Source organism: Neodiprion fabricii, chromosome 1, assembly GCF_021155785.1.
Source record: "Neodiprion fabricii isolate iyNeoFabr1 chromosome 1, iyNeoFabr1.1, whole genome shotgun sequence".
NCBI classification, from domain to species: domain Eukaryota; kingdom Metazoa; phylum Arthropoda; class Insecta; order Hymenoptera; family Diprionidae; genus Neodiprion; species Neodiprion fabricii.
The window spans coordinates 32,064,512-32,086,484 of NC_060239.1; the positions used below are offsets into that span (position 1 = coordinate 32,064,512).

The window sequence follows — 21,973 nt, forward strand, 5'->3', positions numbered from 1 at the left end:
AGATACGCGTCTAATCGTAAGCATCGGCGTAACTCACGCCACGTTTCACTCGGCCGGATTCCTAATTGGATTTCAGCACTCCGGTAAGGCAAAAATACCGGATGCAAATTGCCTCCTATTTTCATCCCCCATGCGATCGACGGGGTTTAAAGCGTCGTCAGCAGTTGCAGACGCGTGTTGCGAGTCGTTGGCTGGTTTTAAAAACGCGTCGGTATTATAGGTTTATACATACATATATATATATATATATATATATGTATGCATATATATTAAACCTATGACATATATGTATATTTATACATACGTAAAGAAGAGTTGCAGGGACGTAAGGAATGAAACCTCTACCATCGGTAGTACTGTAGTAGATTTGGCTGAGTTCCCTAGGGAGAGCAATCAAGAACGCTTGGATCTACTTATCCCTCCGGGACGAGCTTCCTCCCGACCCGCCGCATATCATGTTTTATTTATACTTCCCACCTTCGTTTTAAGTCTCTTTCACATTTTATTCACCGCCATGCAAAATGTTTCACTCTTCGAGTGGCTTTGCCCGACTTACCGTGGCGGCATCGCCACGTACCTTGATACACTATACCTAAGTTATACGTTTATTCGTCGTGATGCGCGATGATGTGCGAGGGGAAGGAAACCCCCATAAGAAACTCTTATACTGATAATTGTATCAACGGTGACGAGTGTAATTTGCCCAAATAAGACTCACTTCTTCAACGCGTATAAATGGGAATATCTTATAGTCTAGTTATTTTCACGGAAGAGTGAAAATATACCGTTCCCATAACAATTTTTTTCAAATCATTACCTAGCATGACTTGCGGTTGAGATGGTAAAAGATCGTTGACTGACGACAGCGACAATTGACTGTTGAAATTCGTACTTATATGTATACAATAGTACGTGACGATCTAGTTGCCTGAATATGAAAGTTGTTTTTGCAATCACAAGGCCCATTGGTAGGAACAACTCAATTGTACTTGGTCCATTGCCGTATACAGAATACCTGCTTTCATTCCGCATCTGCCGAAAACGTTTGTGATCGTTTTTCGATTTGATTCGTTTGAAAAATAAACATACACATTCCTCGTATCTTTCGAATCATTATTTGTTTTATGCTCCGTTTTTCGGTTGATATTTTTGTCGGAACTCAATCGAGTTACGCTGTTTACTTTCGAGTTTCGGGCGAAATGAGAATGCCAGAAGTGCGTACATATGTATCTACAAATACGCGGCATGTAGGCTATTCAAGAACGTTTTTTTTTTTTTTTTTTTTTTTTTTCATATTTCCTGCCGAATTGATTTACCTTTTTTCTGCATTATCACGCTCAATTCAGCGATCTCTCAATTTGATTCATCGTCCAACGGCAGCTACGATTTGAAACTTCACCATCAATGTAGCTTATTCAAAAGCTTATCGCTAAAACGGGTTTACATTAGAGCGTTTCGTTATTTATCCGATTTGAGAAGAATGAAAAAGTTTCGCGTGGACGTTTCGTTTAAAATATTATGTCACCGCATATAGCATAGGAGGTGGAGATAGAGCGAAAGAACTGTGCTTGCTCACAAAGGCCTGACGCGTTTCCCTGAGGATAACTCGGAAAAAGAGGATAACTTACAAATCGGATAATGGTCTTCCGCGAGAGCGGCGAGGAAGATTAGCGTAATACCGTTAGAAATACTAAGAATATAATAACAATAATAATAATAATAATATATTATTATATAATATATAATATACATATATATATTATAATATAATCAATTAAAGTGACACTTGGGAAGTCTGTAGCACGTGAATACGTGACAGCTATCGAAAACTATAATCTGTTTTTGTTGGTCAATTTTTTTGCTGCAGAATGGACCAAGCGCCACTGATCGCCTGCCGAGCGAGTGGTAAGTGAGATGCTTTAGCCAGGCGTCAGGAGTGTAGATCAGGATTGGGTCAGCCATCCCGAAGCGCTTCATCTCTGGCTCTTTAGCATTGAAGAGTTTTATCGTAACCGAGAATTCGGTTCGAGTACTCTGACTCACACCGACGCACTGGATTGAACTCACGTCTGTGCTTTTGAGCCGAGCTACGCCACGGAAGTTGTAAAATTTCCGCATGCTTTTACTCTTGAATAACAGAAACGCGAATATTCACATTTTTGATATCCAGTCTGAATACCTTTGGGTGAAACGTTGAATTATTTCAGTTGAAATATTCTCTTTATGAAAGCTTCGGACTGTTCGGATACTTTTTATTTCCAGACTGAAATGCCAAAGTTTTCTATTTTCTTTGAAATTAGCACAGTTGATATCAAGTCGTATTATTTTTGAAATTCTTTTCTCCAACTCTTTCGGAATTCGTTTTCTTTAGCTGCCTGCATATCCTGATTATTACGGATATTATAACGTACGAATTTGCGGAGCTTTTTCATTTAACGTTATCTCATTAACAATATCCGGTCGTACGATTTTCTTAAAATTTCTCGAAATAAAATACTGTCCATATAAATGTAGAATCATATTGAAATTAGCAGATTGGCGGTCACGAAATAAATTAAACGAAGAGAATGAAATAGAGTGAGGCGAATTAAATAATTACCATGCACCTACATAGACTTTTCCGTATTGTTAAAAATTGTGAATTCATTCGTTTTGCCCCCCCCCCCCTCCCCCCTTCCCCATTTCTGATTTAGTAGTCGTCGTAGATAAAAGGCGTCAACCCACATTATTGTAAAAACAGTTTTGTTTCAGAGTTTAAACTGTAAACACGCATTAAAACATTTTTCCTCATCTTTTAAGTTGGCTTCCTGTTCATTCGCTTAACCCTTTAATTCACGGTGGGAGGCTGAGCGTTAATAAATTTGTTTATTGCAAAAACAGGACATGCAACGAAATGGTCAAAATTTATACTTTTCGACGAAAAAAATAAATTGTTGCCAATTTTTACACAAACTTGATACATTTTCTCAACATTTTTCTTCTTCTTGTTTTTGATTGTCCGTCATATTGGATCCGCCATTTTGAATCTTCGAATTTCGACTTCAGATTCGTAATCGGCAACCCCAAAAGTCGACCAATGCAAAATGTCAAGTTAATCGCATGTAAGGAAAAATGTACGCATGAAATGACTAATCTCACGAACCTATTCATTTTCTCTGCAATGTTGAGATCGTTGAAATATTAATATTTTAACCTCATACGGGAAGGATTATTAACTGATTGTAATACCCGCCGGAAGCGCATTGATAGTCGCGTTCGTCGTATAATGCGAAAGTAAAACGTATTCTGCATCCACATTTTAAGCCGATTGTGGATCGTTTATATCCTTTCGAATCTTCTCGTTCATCCGCATAATATATCACATACGTATAATGTAACTCCGCCATTGCGGTCGACTAGAACAGGTATTCTACTTGTTTAGATCCCACGCGGGAAATTCACGGACGAGTTCTAGTCCTCTGTCGTAAATTTCCGATGTATTTTCCACTCTCAGGCGTTATAACGCACAATAGGAATTACGATTTGAACCAAGCTAACAACGCCCCCGGCTTAATGGATTGAAATAATTTAATTGATAAGTAACGAGATATCATACCTCGTGCCTGCACATGCTGCGTGAAAACTAACCAGTTCCTCGTATAAACGGAGGCTGAAATTTCATCGGACTATCGCTGCGGGCGAATCGTTTCACGTCGTGATTTTATCATTCACTTTTGTCCAGACGGACTTGAGTTTTCAAATTACGTATCGTTGGTCGCGATGTTTTGCCCCTTGAAATTCTTTGACCGAAGTTGTCGCGGATACTTGTAGTGTTATATTAAACTCAATTGGTTCAAGTTTTCGTGCAATGAATAGTAAGTATATTCAACGGTATAATTTAGCGGTGCGGTGAAGAGTGAAAATTTCAATTCAGGATACATTTGACTTAAACTCTTGGCGGTAACTTAAGCGGCGCCCTGCAACCACCGTGTTCACATTTAATTAAGTGCTCGGCTGCCGATAATTTGGGCTGGTGAAATTATACTCCGCAAATTTGTAAGCTCGAAATGTTGACGATAATCTTCAACAGGCTCCAGCAAAATCAGACTACCGACCCTCTTGGGGATACGGGCTGTTATACATTTGATATACCGGAAATTGGCTCGAGTCGCAATACGAGTACCGATGAAAACTGATATGGTCGAAAAGCCGACAGATACAACAATTTTAGGACGTGTAATCAGGGTAGAGAGCAGGTCAAAGTGAAAAGCGGTCGTGCAGCAAGGTAATCAGAGTCGGTCGCTACTAAGAAGCTGTCAAGTACGGTATAGAAATATCCCGAACACTGACGCCATTAATTAATAATCTCGAGCTACGCGTACGTTTCTTCTTTGTTCGAATTTGACCTCGTTATTATTTAGGTCGACGGCATTTATCCCTAAGTGAGGTTTAAAGATGAAGCTAGCCATAAATCGTTGAGAACATTTGAACCTGCTAGTGTAACGTGCCTTACGAAGGGAGCGTCTGCAGTGTTCTCGATGGTATCGGAAACGTTGGTTCGTGCCAAGCATTTAATGGTCGCAAGGTTCTGGCTTTTCGAGAGAGTTAAGCAATATTTTCGGGGATTCGTACGTGCGTGTGACGCGCATTGATACTCGCTCTTTTTCCGAATAAATCCAATAATACTCAGCCAGGAGGAGATTTAACGTTTCCGCTCATTGATTACGGTGTTTGGCGTTCGCACATGGCGAACTTTAGCACGCTATTCGGGAGTACGAGATACTCGCGGAAACCGAATGATCCTGGGGAAGTTCGGGGATTTGGCGTGCGTTTATGGATTTGTCAGGGAACGGTATTCCACCAGTGATATATATACACAGCTTAAACGGGTGTTTATTCGGTAACATAGCTCTCTCTCTCTCAAATGTTGTTCTTTTCATTGTTAACTTTTCGTACAAATAATCACCAGCGTCACCGTCGTCGATGTTTTTACGCATTTCGCTCTCTTCGATGGAAAAATAACGTTGTCGCTACTTCAGATCAGAGGAGTTTGACCGTTGGTTTGTGTATATTTACAAAAAGAAAATTCAAGGTCCGGATCGCAGTAAATAATTTATTTTCTAGCTTAAAAATTGTTGAGCTTTAAACCGCGGTGGAAACTGATTAGGATCCAGGGATAGAAATTTAGGAGGGGAATTGCTTCGTGAATTTGCGTAACGTATACGTAAGCTTAATTTTTCAGTACCTTTATATCAGAAGGTAATATGTATGTAAGTATAGTTGCGTAGTAGGGCAGGAATTTCGTATTCGTTGCTGAGGATTTGGGGCGGTCTGCCGGAGCTTTCAAAGCTCTGCAGAATACCTTCGGCTCGTAACTAACAATGCCTTGCCCAATCAGTCGATTGGTTTCACCAGCGATCGGTATTCCTCGCTCTAGCATCTCTCGAAACGCGAATTGTAATCCACACCGGATAATTCTAATCTCAATGAGAGGCCCGACGCAGAGGGCGGTCAGAATAAACATCAACTCCGTAACCTTTCATTACGTAATTTAATTTTCAAATTACTCTATTTCGTTTATACCTCGGTTTACGAGGACGAATGATATTTCTTTCTACTTTGTAGCTCTTTCCGCTCCGCTTCATAACCCGAGGCGATTAAAAATAATTCGTCGTATCTGTTGGTAAGAATGAAATATTATGAATCTAATGTATGAAAATGTTGATAGATCAATATTGAACACCCGCGGTGATTCGAGTTTATACGCGCTAACCGGGCTTACGAAGAATCAGTGGTTTGCGATGGAAACGAGGAACGCGGCGGGAACGACCCTTTTTATTACTGCACAGATATCCTGCTGTATTTCGTCGCCTTCGTTTTATTCCCTGAAATCCAGGGATCGCCTACATTCCCTTGAGGGTTAGACAAAAAACGGAAATTGCAGGACAAATAGATTCTCTGATCGATCGACTTGAAGCTATTATACCCTTTTGACTTACAGATATATAGCTGTGGAAATATTTCAACATAGTCAGCCACTTGCTTCCTTTTTAATTGGGTTTATAAAAATAATGTATTAAGATACAAATTCTCCCTCAACGAGGTAAGGAATGTGGATTAAAATGAACACTCGTAATGCTAATGCTAGAAAGAAAAGACGTGGATAAATGGAAAACGTACCGAATACTCAAGTTTCAGTATAAATTCGTCGAATTCTACGGCCCAATGGAGAGGAACACCGAATGACAATTCTCTTACAATTTCACCGTCTTCAAAATTTTTGACAGTCGTACGTGACCAACAGTCTTTTCGCTGTACGCTCCAGGTATAATCCAAACACAATTTTAAACTTTATTCCCGTTTTCAGCGTTTGCAGTTACGTAAAGGAACAAGCCCGCGTAGGGTAGACGATTGATAAACCCTCCACATTTCATTATAGCGAAGATATATCAAACGGCAGTAAAGATGGGGATGAAAACCGTAGAATTTGTAGAAACAGGCTAACTCGGAAGATGAAGGGTAAACATAACAGTGAAGGAAAAATCGTACCTCGGGCGTTATCGATTCGGAAACAGATTCTCGTGTTTAATTACGCTTCAAACGGAGCGTATGAGTTTGATCAGGTCTGCACCCTACAAGGCTTCCATCGCGGTATAAATCATGTCAAAGAACCGGCTCAAGCGAGAATACGAAGAGGGTTCAGCTGATGCAGTCTAGTGCGATAACACATGTCACTTTGACGGAGACCCGCGCCCAAACGTTTGCGGTTAGGCTCAATTTCAGCGCCAACTATCTCTCTCCCTGTCTCTCTCTCTCTCTCTCCCTCGTTACCCGATAAGACTGAAGCAGCCGCCTCATACCAAGAATTATGCCAACATCAGCGCCAACTGAAGCAGGAAATTATGTGCTCCGCATATTAACATCATATACATATACGTATCGTCATGTTCCGGGTATTAACAGCATTAACGGTACGTGATAATGAGCTCGGAGATGTTAAAACATCGCTTGACAGTTTATGCACCCCATGAAGTTAACGACTTCCTGGTGTTTTGTACTTTTCTTTATTCTAAACAATTTTTTTTTTTTTTTCTCTATACCTTCGATTTGTTCCAATCGCGCGTCTGACGCATAACGAAGACGCCTTCTGTCTTCCCAGCTGCTATGCGCGCTTTGAAGGCATTCAGAGAGATATCAATACCGGCTTATTTCTTCTACCCCGACGTTTAGCCCCTCTTTGTCTCTTTCGATTGATTCCAGATAGGGAAACGAGGGACGTACGGGTTCGGCTATTTATCAGGAAGCTTTAGCGGAGGCGTCGAGTCGTCGTCTGATTCGGGGTTCAACCTTTCTGTAACAGATCCGTTGAACAGCCGGGCCGACCGAATTCTGCGGGCATCGATAAACAATTGTTTCCGATCGAGAATGCCGCCATTCACTTTCTTACTTCCTTATTTTATCCGACTTCGCAGTTCAGCTTCCCGCCGCTGTACTTTGAGCGCGGAATGTTTAGGAAATTCGAGAAAATAAATCGCGACAGTTTTCGGGTTGAAATATTGGAAGAAACCAGGGTGAATAAACGTGATACGCACGTTGGGTATATTTATGAGTGGGTATTACTCACGCCGTAAGAAGCGTGTGCATGTCGCGTGTTTTATATTCATTAGTAATTTGAATACGTCAAAGAGCAGGAAAGAAGGGTGAAAGAAGTAGCGGTGTAACGGTCGTAAAAAATTTATAGATGAAAGGCTTTAATCCATAGGCGGATTATACATTGTAACGCGCTGACCGCCGCGCTCACCCTTCGGGGAAGTCAAGGATCACACGGACGCGTTGAAAAATGGAATCCAAAATGATAACAGAGTAATCTTGAGTAAAAAAAAAACAAATTAATAAAATAATTAGAAGAGCCGAAAGATACTGGAAATCCGAAATAAGAGAGGTGCAGGGCTCCGTGCACTAAGTGTCACGAAATTGAAGAAAAACAACGAATACGAAATTTCGATCAACAAGACAATTACCTTTTCTTAAACACACTCAATGCAACAGAAAAAAATTTAGTTGGGGTGTCGTGCGGTGACGAAAGTTCACCCGCGATATTAGCAGGTAACAAAACCGACAAAAGTAGTCACACGACTAACGATGAGTAAAATAAAGGGAATTAAGATGTTGCGGAAAAGATATTTTCAACGACATGAAAAGACGTCAAGTCCCACCGATAACCGAACGAGCAGTGACGTCGCTAACCTGTTCTTCCCGACGCAGGACTCGAAGAAACAAGACGGCACGTAGATGGCGCTGTTGGCTGGGGCTTGTCGGGTAAGTTTCCGTTATAACATGACTTGGAAGGATCCGCGGCGCTCAGCAGTTTCGCCGTGTCCCTGTCGGAAGTTGCGAAGGCCACGAAAGATTCGGCGACTCGTCAAGTTGAGCGTCGTTGCAGCAGGAACATCCCGCCGAAGAGGAAGTGGGTGACCTTCACCGACGGATGGCGTGGTGTACCGGGTCGAAAAGTCGTAACAAGTCGAAATCCTGGCTCCAAGATATCGTCGGGAGTTTCGGGATCCGGGTCGGCTGATCCATTCATGGCTCGTCAGCTGATCTGCGGCGTTAGGCGATATTCAGCACCGGTAGCGATCCTGACGACGAGAATTTCCGGAAGTTGTTGACGACAGAGGCACAGATACCGATAACGAAACGTTGAAGCACCTGCCAGGGATGTGTCGACGTTGGCGGTATATCAGTGATGATAATCGTGCATCAATTTCGTGAACTCGATAGTGATGCGGCAACGAAACAGCGTTTCTCAGGCAGCGGTAGCCTTCCAGTGTCTCCTTTTCTCCTTCTCCACGATGTCTTTCCGCAACAACGAAATAAGAAATATTTTTTAAGAATCTAGCTTCGACCATACTGTGAGCCTTGATTTCTCGCTGCTACCAAGCTAGTCTAGATACGCGATACAGGGGAGATGGCGGTCCTTAACATGCATTGTCAAAATGCAATGTTACGACATATACGGTCTCTTCGAGAAAGATATAAAATTTGGACAAATAGCAGGCCGCGGTTTCATTTTCCATACACCGTTATTCCGTGAAATATCTATGCAGGTATTCGCATGGTTTTATCATATAATGATAAAATTTTCATAGCTTCAATCACGGTACCCATTTGCCATGCTGGTCCAAGCCGAAAGGAGTTCTATTAACTGCCTCGTTGCCTCGGAGGCAAAGGTAATTGGGTTAGAGTTAGTTTATGGACTGGGCTATTCTCGTATATAATTTATATCTATCTATAGATTCTCAGAACGCAAACAGAGTCGCCAATAAAATAAGGACCGGTCGTAAAATTTTTCAATTCTCCAACAGAACACTCCACGGATTTGCCGCTTACTTTTGCTATCTCTCACGGGATTTCTTGCCTGGTAATGAAATACCTTCGTTCTCCACCTTTGATTGATCGCAGAGATCAACAAGACGGCTCGTCTCCTGATCTTACATAGTTGAATTCATCCCCGCCGTTCAACGACGTAGAAAATATCTCGAGACAACTTGTTTAAGCTTTTCTGAGAAATAAACAATACTGATTTATTCGAAAAAAATAATAAGGTCTCTGTGCCGAATACGACTTTGTTCAACTAACTTATGAACGAGTCTTACCAAGCGAGAAAATTATGATCCATTGTCAAATGGCCAAAATGTACGGCGTAGACATTTCTGTACAGCTAAGGTCAATGTCAGAGGGTAAGAAATGGTCGCTTCTGAGTAGAGAGAACAAGGCCTGATCTCGTCGCACAAGTCTAGATTTATTTTAGCGTATATTTTACTGCTGAGAAAGACAAATCAACTCGTAATAAAAGAATATATATAGTATATATATATATAAAAATGGGGCTGTATTTCTTTCGTTTATAGGGCCGAACATTTTATAGGGTTACATGGTGTAATACCTCACCCTCACCCTTACCTTGTATCATCACACATCGGTAATATCGCGGAAAATACGCTGAATCGGAAATTTTAATCGTAGTTTCCCTGCAGGGTGAAAATTTACACCGAACATGATGCTTCGGTATAACTAGGCATAGGTATAACTAATCTTTATCCAAGTTTCCCCAAGTATATTCACATTATCCACTCACCGCCGCCTCTTCAGTCCCGCTACGATAAATCAGAATTATAATTTTGTCTTATCATTACGGCTCTGCAATCTGCGTTCAAGGCCTTTTCCGTTTTATAGCTATTGCGCTCTATAACTTACAAATTGGAAATAGCTTCCTCCGATCTTTGTCGATCTACGCCTACCCCACCATAAAGATTCTTTCGACATACTAGGGTGGCTCGGTAGTGGTTAAAAATTTTTCGCGAGTTTTTCGGCTTCTTTTACTACCAAAGGTAACACGGCTATTTATTCATCGGCGGCGTTGATTACCTATATTCGTACTAAAAAGCCCAGAGTTAGTTACTCGGAAAACAGACTGATCACGTAGCGCCGATCCTCGTTGAAAATTCCTCGAAATATTTTGAGGAAGCGGCGGCGTTTTTTCGTCCATCAGAAAGATAAACTCACACGGAGAAAAATTACCGTCTGATTTACTACTTCTCTGGCAACATGAGGGATTATTATACGATATTTCTTCCCGAGAACTTTCCACGAATATATTTTGCATTGGGATACACATGTCCGAATGATCGGGATGCGGAGAGATTCGTAACCAGAGAGTAGATGCTTTAGTACTTCGTGGGGTAAGCGTGATATCATTACTTATTAAGCCAGTGCTAATACTTTGACCCGACGCGTGGCTGAGACAGAGTCGAGCCGGCGTGTTGTTTTTTCTGTAATTTAATCAACTTAACCTAATCTAATCAAGTCAAACGGCACGAAAATGTGAAAACATAAATTTGAAGAGGTATTTGATTTTATTCGCCAAATTGACAGGTTCGTAAATATTCAACGTTGATGCGATACTTGAGCGACATATTGACTAAAATACTCCGGTTTATTGGATTTCTTTTCCACTTCTGTCCCTCAAACTTCTCGTAATAAAATTGATCCAATCGATTTGTATGGATTTTAGTCATTTTTTAAAACTTGTGAACTGATGGGTACAGTGGAGAAAAAATTTCGATGAGAAATTCGTATGCAAAGAGTTCATGTAAAAAGACGAAACCGATTTAGAGATAAGTAAAATGATTATTTTTCTAAACAAATGGAACTAGATCTAGTTATTTCCCGAAAAGAACTCAGAAGAATTTAGCAGTACCAGAAATTGAGAATACGAGGAAGAAAATAACAATAATAATAATTTGTAGCGGTTTTCCATCGATGTAACGCAATTTTTCAGACTGCTAACGCTTTTAGGTTACAGATGGTTGCCTAATGGATACGTAATTATATTTATCGTCAAAAAAAGGTCATCTCTTTTAAAGATGACTGAGTAACCGATGATGGCTAAACGAGCAGGCGAGGTGTGATTGCAATTTAGAAAGAAAAAAAATCATGGGCTGGCTCACGGTGAGCTTAAAACCACTTTTTTTTGTAAAAATTGTGCCTCCAAAGTTTCCCAGCCTTGCCCGCAATTTCCTCCAATTAGTCCGAGTGTACCATATTATACTTCATTCTTTGCCAGCGAAACAACAGTGACGAGGCAATGAAGAATTTTACTAAATTTCTCCGCCTTTTTGTGTAAACGAATAAAAATAACTAAATACTTGAAAAACATCCTCTTCTTCGGAAAATGTGCAGCTGCCTAGTCGACGTGAATTTCTGCTTTAATTTAACCCAATCGTTTGAATTTTTCTAATCACGCGTTGCCAGCAACTCTACATGGCGTTCGAATCACTACATTCATAAATCTTCAATTGGTTGACATATACGAGGTATTAATGCATGCCTAACGGGCAAAGATAAACGTCGAAATGAGCTTTCGTTGCCACGCAAAGTAAGATTGATAGTTTCCGCGAGCGAATTCGCCGGTCGTATTTACTTCACTGGCGTATTGCGATTCCGATAGCGCTATCGCCAAATTGATTCAGGACTGTAGAAGGACTGTGACCTATCCAATTTTAACGTAGACTCCGAAGGTAGACGTCTTCTAGCTCCGAATTCATTTCCTTAGATGTTACAAGTTTTCCGACAACCGTTCAATTTATTTTACCGCTGTCTTATCGGTAATCAGTACATCGGTACATTTTCATTAAAAATAGAAGAAATTCGTTATTTACACTTGGAGAAATGCTTGATTGTTCTATGATTGCGAGGGTGAGGCTAAAGAAAACTCGGACGTTCGTCACACCTGCGGTATCCGAATTTGCTGCCTTAAGAGTTCAAGTAATTCTGTGACTCTACATACGTATTGCAGTGCATTGATACGTTGCTTGACGTGACCATGATCGAATCATGGCATTGCAGTACTCGCAATCAGCTTATGTGTATCAACGCTGGCCGTAGTGTGATACCCGTGACGAATGTTATTTAGTGGTCCGATCGATTTCACAGATCGCGAATAAAGGATTTGACACGAGAATCGCATTAAACCGGACCCCCGCATTATTTCCTCCTGTGATTGTATACGTGTTGAAATGATTGCGCCGAATATCTGCATCGTCAATGTTTATCTGAATTTTAATTATAGTAAAACTTGCTTCTATTAAGTCGAGTGGGCCTTGGGTAACTCTCTGCAGTCGAGGAGGAATTGCGAGGCCTAGAGTTTGACACTGCGATCTATAGTGAACACTAGCAAGTTGAAAAGAATTAACAGTCAAATTACAAGTGTTACGAACTGTTAAACTTGCCGTCCAGGATTCGAATATTTATCGCTACACGTTGTAGAGATTGATCACCATCATGCGAGAACGTCGCACGTGTCAGCTTCTGCTAAGCCTGATTACGGCGAATGTTATTTTGATGTCGCATGGCGTTCAAGGTACGAATTTATTCATTTGACATCTCATGACCGTGGTAACTGATGCCGAATTCTTCAGGTGGAAGTTATACCCCAGATGCCCAACGCTCGGTAGTAAGAGACAGAGAGGATCCAACGAAAAATGACAGTAGGTAGCGGTACAAGTTGGTTGCAAGTGATGGCGGCTACTTAGATTATGGTCAGCAACATGATTAATTGTTAAAACTCTTTCCGTATTTAGATGATGGGCTGAATACTAATTCGGTCCAGTGGGATAAACGGTCCTCGCGAGTAGTTGGTAGGCATGAAGGGTTGTCGTTGTCACCTCTTGGACACGACAAACCCGGAGAAATTACTATGGATCCCGAAAAGGTGGACACCGAATTCAAAACAGATGATTCAGATGGCCCGTTATCGATAGACTCTTCACCCGGGAAAGGTTCCAAAATGCAATCAACGGTACACAGAAATGGGCTTCGGCGACGTCATGGTGGCCGGTCATCATTGAACCTTGACGACATTTATGAGCAGCTGATATCAAAACTCAAGGATATCGCCAATCAAGTATCGAGCGAGAAGTTGCCGAGTTTCGATTATCGCTCTTTGCCAAGGTCCTTGCTTGCTCTAGTCAATACGATAATAGAACCCCTTGAGCCGGCCTATCAGGTACTAGTTAAACCAGTCATTGAACCATTATCTGTCATCATCAATCCCATTGCAAGCCGCGAAGATCTAGCAGACTTCTTCGATATATTTCTTGACTACCTTGGCCCCGGGGATGAACGGTATGTTAGCCTTACGGAGGCACTTAACGACGTGCTACAACCTCTCGCAACCCCTTTTGAAAAACTTGCAGATTATCTAGGTTTTCGCCCTTTAGCCAATACTGAAGAACACCCAACCACTGTTCCGCCAATTCCTGGAACGAAACCCGAACCGTTAGATATTGAATTATCAGATATCGAATCGTTTCTAGAATGGGCATTTAAAACAGACCAACAACACGAAACCCACGGTCCAACCACACCTAAAAGTCCGGTGAATGTGCCTATTACCTGGTACTTGGATGGTGCGCCAAACAAAAATAATACGATTATTAATCTCCAAAACCTTTTAAATCCAACGAAAAATGACGCAAAGCCGCATATACCATCCACAGACAATCTTAACGACTATCAGTCAAACCCATATGATTCGGTTTCCCTGAGACCAGGTAAAAATCCGAATGAATTTCAAACTGACGACAACAACCACTTTGTGGAATTGTTGGATCCGGCAAATTATGCTCAATTAACATTGAATATTGTCACCCTTCTTCAAAAATTGACCAATCATTCAAAAATCCATCGAGATGACGCCGACTCGACGAGAATTTTCCGTGAAATTGATGGTAACTCAACATCAACTCGAAGACACCACGGACATCACATTCCAGATATCTATCGAAAGAAATCAATTGACGAAGACGGACCTCCGTCAGGACATGGAGGACATCCGCCACACTCTAGATATTCGTCTTCAAATCCAATAAAACCAGGCTCTCTGCAATCTACAGCTGATCTACTATCGCCTTACCGGAGAGCAAATTTTTACTCACCAACGTACAGGCGATCACGACATCCTGTTAAACAACACGATAGCTCTTCCAATATTCGACGAAGAAGCAGGTGAGTGTATTACCGGTGCTTACGTTTCCCGATAACCATCAGAAATTCGAAGGATTCCTCCGCCCTATTTTTAAACGTAAAAAAAGACATTACCTATTGCTTCGAGTCCTTGACAGAAGGTCGACTATTTCTATTGAAAGACATGCAACTACTACTGACCATTTGCGTGATTTTCGATGACATTTTAGAATAGTTTCTCAACGTCAATTTTACAAAGCATTTGTACACACGGTTACTTTGTCATAATCTGATTTTCTCGGAAGGCTAGAATCAAGACGGATCAAAGTGAAGGAAAATGCAGTTGTTCAATCGTTAACGAGTACTTTTTGTCCTTCAGAAATAAGTGACGAAAGTATGGTACAACGGTACAATGGTACATGGATATTCAAGTACGCTTTGCGTTTCAGGTAAACCCTTGCTTTTCTAACAATGGGCCTCGAATGATGCAGAGTACTCCAATCCTTCGGTAAAAAAGTTTGGAGGGATTCTGGATCACGAAAAACGACAACGAGGGCTGGACCGCGGATACTTGCTTGGTTATTCTTCTCTTTATATGTGAAATTAATATTTCTCTACAGTACGCGTAGGTGTTTTACTTGGTATTCAATAAATAAATCACAAAATCGCCACTTTGCTTTGTCTCATTACGTATAATATTTCCATCTCATTGCTGTGTTGACCTGAATTCATTCACTCGCATTGTATGTTAATGCTCTAATTCCTCGTTTGGGAGAGAAGAAATTTTAAATAGGAAACCTAAGTCATCCCTTTCTACGCTTCTTTCCCCACCAGATCGTGAATTTCCTTGTACGACAGATATTTACCAGGGTTCATTGTCTATAAGCGATGCGAAAATTCTCCTATCGATTTATGCTTGCAATATTAATTATGATGAATGAAGATGCTGGCCTTGAATAACGTGGTTGTCAATTTATAATGGAAGTTCAGGAAAATTACCTACAGGGTACAGGTTGAAATTCCTTTGACCGCGATCTCTACACTTCGCATTTATACACTAGAATACATATCACAGAGAATTCAATGTATACGTAAAAGTAAATACAAACTTCAATAAAGTGTATCCTCTGTAATTAATGCTTACTACTATGAATGGGCGTAAAAGATGACAGTGAGAAGATGACATAGAGTATGCAGTTAATTACATTCTTAAGCTTGGAAAGCACAACTTTTTAATAAAGAAACTCCTTGTATATTCCTGCAATACTTTGACTGAGTTTTTGTCTGTAATTATTCGCGAGGTGACTGCGACAATATTGCTAATTAGCGTAGAGACCTTTGCCTACAGCTAAAGAAAATAAAATTATCCTGAGCTTCTGAAATTAAAGTTTCTTCGAGGCTAAATTAATAGTCAGTTACAGCTACGTAATCGCCGGTATCAATACGGAACATCAATCAATCAATCCATTGGTGCACTGTGGTTACACGGTCTTCGAAATGTTAATTATCAATCAATTACACAAATTCCGTTATAGTATGCATGTAGCCTCTATGCAAATGTTGGCGTGCTAGGCTTACCAACATTCACAGAGAGCAGCACATAATTTGCGTAACTTCAAGCGTATACAAACAAATATACCGAGCAAGCACTGCCCGATTACTTTCCCTATCAGCAAATTGTTATTTCCCGATACCACATGTTGTGCAATTTCGCGTTTCACACGTGATTTATTCGTCACGTCGGGTGCACGAACCGAGCTGAAATTCACAATTAATTCTTATCGAAGCCATGAAAACAGTACCATTGGATTTTAATGCATTTGACACTTTTGATTAATTCACATCACTGGCAGAGCTAAGCTTGTTAAAGGCCAGAGTTCTTAACCAGGTCACAGTTGGACAAGCGTCTAAACAGCCGGTGTAGCGTACTGAGGAAATAAAGGAACGTTTGTGCTCTGGTTGGTGTTACTCGTCAGTATATTTTTCTTCCCACTCATGTCGTAGAAATTTCTTTGTGTCAACTCACCGCGGAAAATGACTTTACTCAGAATTTTCCCAGACCTGAGATAAGATTTGAGAGACTTTAAATTCACAACACCTCTTATTTACGAACCTCTGTTATTGATGTTACCGCTTTATTTAATCTCTGTATTCTCGAAAGAACTTGTCTGCTACTACTGAGATCCAACGATTAATTGAAATCACAAATCTGTGAAATCAGGAAACTAGACGAGACTGAAGACTTGGACATACTTGAATAATTCTATCAATTTCAGAAGGCTCGAAAATGCGCAAACTTATCGGTATACTTCCAGTCTTGGTTATTCTGGTGTTGGTGAAAGTCGACTCGCGGAATCACCACCATCATCGTAAGTGTACTTCTTCGACGGAAGTGATCGAATACTGAACTCTGTTGCTTTCAAGGCTCTACAAGTGATGAAGATTCAGTATTTCACCGTTATAGTAAAATTTCTGGAGACAATAATTCTTTAACCGGTATCAGTTGCACATCCCATCTTGATTTCAGGTATCTTGGGGCCGAAGAGCACGGATTACAGCAATTGCCCGGCTATAGACGAGCTGCACAACTTGGAGCCGCCAGAGATTGCCGATGATGAACCCCCCGTACCGAAACCAGCTTTCTGTACAGTTATCCCTGAGGATTACTGTAAGTACACAACCAGTCCGCACGCGTACAAGCTTCATCTCGACGAGAGGCTGAGTTGGACCGAAGCTAACGAACGATGTAAAGAAGAGAATGGAAAGTTGGTGATAATTGAGAATGGAGCGCAGTACGATATTGTACGTTTCATGGGGAGATATTATTTAGGCAGAGGAATTATCCACTTCCATATTGGATTCAAGCGCGAGTCGGCCGAATATCCGTGGGTTACAATCAACGGTGAGTTGATCAGTATTTGAAGTACGTAATTCCAAGGATTCATTCACACGTTTTTTTCTTCGCCTTTCTTTCCCGTTGTAGGCCATAGGCTGCCGTTTGTAAAATGGGCGGCTGGTGAGCCCAACAACTATGGCGTCGGTGAACACTGCGGTGCTTACATGGCAGTTTACAACAAAACTAATGGTTTCAATGACGTTGCTTGCAGGCAGCGGTTTTATTTCATGTGCGAAATAAAAGTCGAGCCCAAATGCGAATAACATTCTGCAGTACAAATTGAACAGGCTGTTATTACATTGATAATAATTGTGTTTTAATATTTAAAAAATTTATTTATACACTCCTGATTAATCTGCCACAAAAACTGTACTATTAGTTGTACGAACAATTTGGTTGCCAGTGATAAGGCACGGGCTGAGGACACGTGTCCTTTCCATCTTGAAAAACGGAATGGCCGGCATCTCACATAAAAGAGCGAGTGATTAAAATATACTGATACAATCGGAGTCGATTTTTCATTTTCGAATACTCAACCAACAATGACAAGTTCATAACAGCGACTGAAGCTTCTGCTTTCGGTTATAAAAATATCCTGCAAAGTCTTGAACCACCTAATCTGGACTTTGCCAAATCTCCGTCCGGTCAAATAACACCCACATGTCCCATGAACCATACCGAAAGTAAAGATTAATTTCTGGCATCATAAATACCGAATAAACTCGATATTCATCAAATTCTCTGGTGTAATCTATTAAATTTATTTCACCGTTTAGGCCGAAGAGTTACTGATTGCTGCCGATAATATTTTGTAGAGACGTACACTATTGAATTTCAAATTTTACAGTGAAGAATGAAAGCTTGTTTTCTATACGCAGTAAAATCTACTTACAGCTTCCTGTTAATGGTACGAATAATTTAAGCAAGGCGGTTAATTTGTGACATTCATTTTCCCCGATTAATACATTGATATTTGTTTCACATTTGAGTGTTATTTGATCCAGGTATAAAGCAGGTGTAATCAATTCATCGGTGAAAATTGCTTGTCACCCGGAGATTGCGGTGATCAATACTTTGATGTCACCTGTCTTCACTGATTGTGAGACAAACTCGATAAATATACGTGTCAGAGCTGGTCATCGTTATACTCGTAGAATCCTTGCCGGTCGAAGTGATATTTGCGGGTGAAAATCGACCAGGATACATTCGTTTACCTACCGTGCAAACGTTCGCTTGATGAGTTTAATTAAAACATGTAATTACGTACAATGTGCTTTCGTACTGATGCATACAGGGGCATGAATTTCGTGAAATTAAACGTCCGTTACGCTCTAGAAAATATCGTGATCACGAGTCGTTTTTCCACAAAGACAAATAATTCGAGCCATTAATTTCACGTCTTTATTAATGAGGGTTAGCATGTGCCAGTTATATACCAATATCAAATTTATTAAACTCTGTACCGAGTCGAGCACTGCGATTCAATGCTGAACTTTTCCAATAGCTGTCACAAACCGTAACGAGTAGAAATTTAGTTTCCAGTGAAGAATTTTCCTGCTTTTTTTTCTGACAATCAAATAATTGACACTGCCCGCGAAACTTCTTCCTCATACTTTTTGTATAGCAAAGCGTCACAAGTTCAACAACTTCGACTTCGAAAAAAGTAAAAAAAAAAAACTTAGGGCAAAAGTTTCGCTTGCATGATGTCTTATATCGTTAGCTGAAGTTGTACTCATTTCTGATCACAGCGGGGCCCCGGGATCAAGTGATGAAAACTTGTCACCGAAAAAAAAAAACTGCAATGACAGATTTATCATCCGAGGGAACAAGTCTCGGAAAGAGATGATGTTGGGGTTTATGCGACCCTAAAATTCCTGTTGGCTTGGTAGCGGTATGAAAATACAGCCGGAAAGCATAAATTTTCTCATCGAGTATAGGCCAAGTTATGTTGATCGTACTTATCTGATCATCGGGGGGTCGGAAGAGTGATAATACACTGCAAGCGTTAGGGACGGAATATTTCGCGCCTGTCAAACTAAGTTATTAAAGTGGGAGGGGATGATTGGTGGATGTGAAATGATGACGGCAAAGTGACCGATATTTGCGAGCCTGAACCACCGAGCCATCGATTCTCTCCGTCAAGGCATCCGGAAACCCGTGAGATACGGAGTGACCTCATCACGAGAACTAAAATATCGTAGGATGTCAGCCTGATCGAATAACGTACCGTTAAAGAGTGAAATTACACTCGCTGTAAGACTGAGCCACTTTCATTTTGCTGCGTTGCGTCTTCGTATGTATTGTTTTATACACGTATGTATCGTTTTCTGTACCTCTAATAATGGACACATGTCAAGAATCTTCGAGTATAGGTACATAGTTTACCTAAAAATAGGGAATTCAATTTTTTCCTTAAAAATTGATAAAACGCGAATGCGATATAACCAATATAACAGAACCGTAAAGATCAAAGAACACCGCTTTTCCCCGCAGAGGCGTACCTACTTTGCGTAGATGGAAATTCTCGAAGTCAATCGAAACATAAGCGAAAGAAATCTACCTTTTCAGCCCGCGTGTCGATAGGCGTAAAGAATAAGACTCCGTGTGATATGAAATATGATTTCAATTCGAAGTGAAATGCGCGTTTCAATCTCGTGAAGAAAAAGAAAAACGTATGGCAGGTAATCTGCTTTGTCAAAAAATTTTTCCCGCAGTACGTCGAGGGAGCTCTCGATACATTCCGTTCCATAGAAGTCCTGTTGATACAACAGCTCGAGGTGGATGAAACTTTTCGACCAACACTCAGGAGGAATACATTTGTCCATCGAATCGAGATTAGAACGTTCTCTTGCGGGTTGTTCGACCCTTCCTCCCTCCTATCTACGTGACCTCTGCAAACACTTTTTAGAATAATCTTTCTATCGGCGGCCTTTGAACCAACACTTCCGCTAAGCCCTTCAGATGTGAACCGATGCTCCCGTAGGATAACAATTTATATTTTCGTTATTGTCGAACAGATTTTCAACATAAATTCGTTCCGCGGATGGCTACCCACTTGGGTCGAAACGGAAATAAGATTTGTTTCGTACCTTTTTGACCTTCATTTTCAAGAATACTACCTTTTTCAACATACTGATCTCAATTATTAGCAGTCATCGCCATCAACTTTTACAACAATTTGTACCGTTCCGATTGACACTGTGAAGCTCGTGTCGCCTAACACGTGGAGAATCGATTTTTGAAACTCTGCCGTTTCTCTTCTCTCCGGTGATGAACGAGCTGTTCCAGCGCTACAAATTTCGACGTACTTTTCCGGGCTGCACGGAGAATCAAATTTTTTACGGAATGCGTGAACGGCATGAAACAGACACGCGCCTCGTTATCCTTTTTAGCTCATCCGTCTTTCCACATGAACTCCAAGAGTTTTCTCGAACCCCGAGAGAGTGCAGCTGGCTGTGTCGTTAAAGCCAGGGTACATTTCAACTAACGAATCATTACGGAACCACGGCAATCCTACCAACTTCCGGATGTTAATTGAACGCGATTAACGTCTAACTCTCAGGTAAATTCACTCGATTGCAATCTCCTCTAGTCAATTTGTAGTCCCCTGCACATGACGTACCTACAACAGATTCTTCTCTATCGCACAGACGACGCTATTCCAACTTATCGACGTATAATACGTATCTTTATAAGTCTGCTGGTTAAGGGGATAAAAATATCTGGGATGTCGCTGCGCTTCGTTGCTCACGGCGATTATATGCATGCGTGCATATCGCACGAGTTTTACGGAAGTATTCCAATCGCGTAGCGAATATTTGCACCTGCTTCATTCAGGTGTGCAAAAAAGTTCTAGAAAAGTTTTATACTATTCCTATCATGTTTTCTGCCTCCCTGCTGTTGAGCCTGCGGCCCCGAGGTTCAAGGAAAGGCCGGAAATTTTTGCCTGCCCAGCAGTTCGAGCTACGATTCGGGAAAGGGTGCTTCGGTTATTGATATTGCTGTCGCGAAATTCGCAACTGCTGACAGCGTCCGATATATATGTGTATGTATATGGACAAAAACTCAACGACGGCAAAATTTCCAGTACAGGCCGACGGAAAAACAGTTTCAATAGACGGTGTAACGGGACACTTTGTGTAGCGTATTGAATTCGCTGTATGAAATAATTCAGGTATTGCAAAAATTCCAAAAAAGTCCAGTAGTAACAAGAAAACAAAGAAAAGCAAAAAGAAACATATCGCAGAAATATTTGCCCACGTTACAATCCATGGAATATGCCGTGGAATGTCGACGGATGAAAAAAACATTATTTCTAGTAAGTATACTGTAATTCTTTCCAAAATATGCGTGCGATTGATGCATAATTTTAAGAAATTTGAATCTCATGTACAATAATTACTCACGCCGTATCGGCCCTTTGGAAATGTTTATTTACACAACAAATTACGACAAGCTGGTTCGAGGCGCCGAAGAGGATCGAATACATAGGCCTCGAATAGCGATGGACGCGGGCACGGTGCGCATCGTGCATCGATAAAAGCCTGATTATATGGAGGGGTAGTATTCGCT

The 21,973-nt window shown here is 40.9% G+C and overlaps 3 protein-coding genes across 11 annotated transcripts in view; 2 read left to right on the plus strand and 1 right to left on the minus strand.

Annotated features, from left to right (window-relative positions):
* The window catches only part of LOC124174372 (neuropeptide CCHamide-2 receptor-like), a 113,509-nt gene that overhangs the window by 19,090 nt on the left and 72,446 nt on the right, over window positions 1-21,973 (minus strand). The gene's annotated exons all lie outside the window — the stretch shown is intronic.
* On the plus strand, window positions 12,636-15,176 carry LOC124174369. The gene is made up of 4 exons (XM_046553449.1): window positions 12,636-12,901; window positions 12,960-13,028; window positions 13,122-14,547; window positions 14,955-15,176. Exons 1-4 carry the CDS (start codon window positions 12,823-12,825, stop codon window positions 14,956-14,958), a joined length of 1,578 nt encoding a protein of 525 aa, XP_046409405.1. The 5' UTR covers window positions 12,636-12,822; the 3' UTR covers window positions 14,959-15,176.
* On the plus strand, window positions 16,317-17,910 carry LOC124174378 (hemolymph lipopolysaccharide-binding protein-like). 2 transcript variants are annotated; one of them, XM_046553478.1, is made up of 4 exons: window positions 16,317-16,463; window positions 16,782-16,874; window positions 17,033-17,407; window positions 17,489-17,910. In XM_046553478.1, exons 2-4 carry the CDS (start codon window positions 16,793-16,795, stop codon window positions 17,662-17,664), a joined length of 633 nt encoding a protein of 210 aa, XP_046409434.1. In that variant the 5' UTR covers window positions 16,317-16,463; window positions 16,782-16,792; the 3' UTR covers window positions 17,665-17,910. The 2 variants fall into 2 exon arrangements, with proteins under 2 accessions (XP_046409434.1, XP_046409435.1); XM_046553479.1 differs by having other exon boundaries at window positions 16,333-16,476.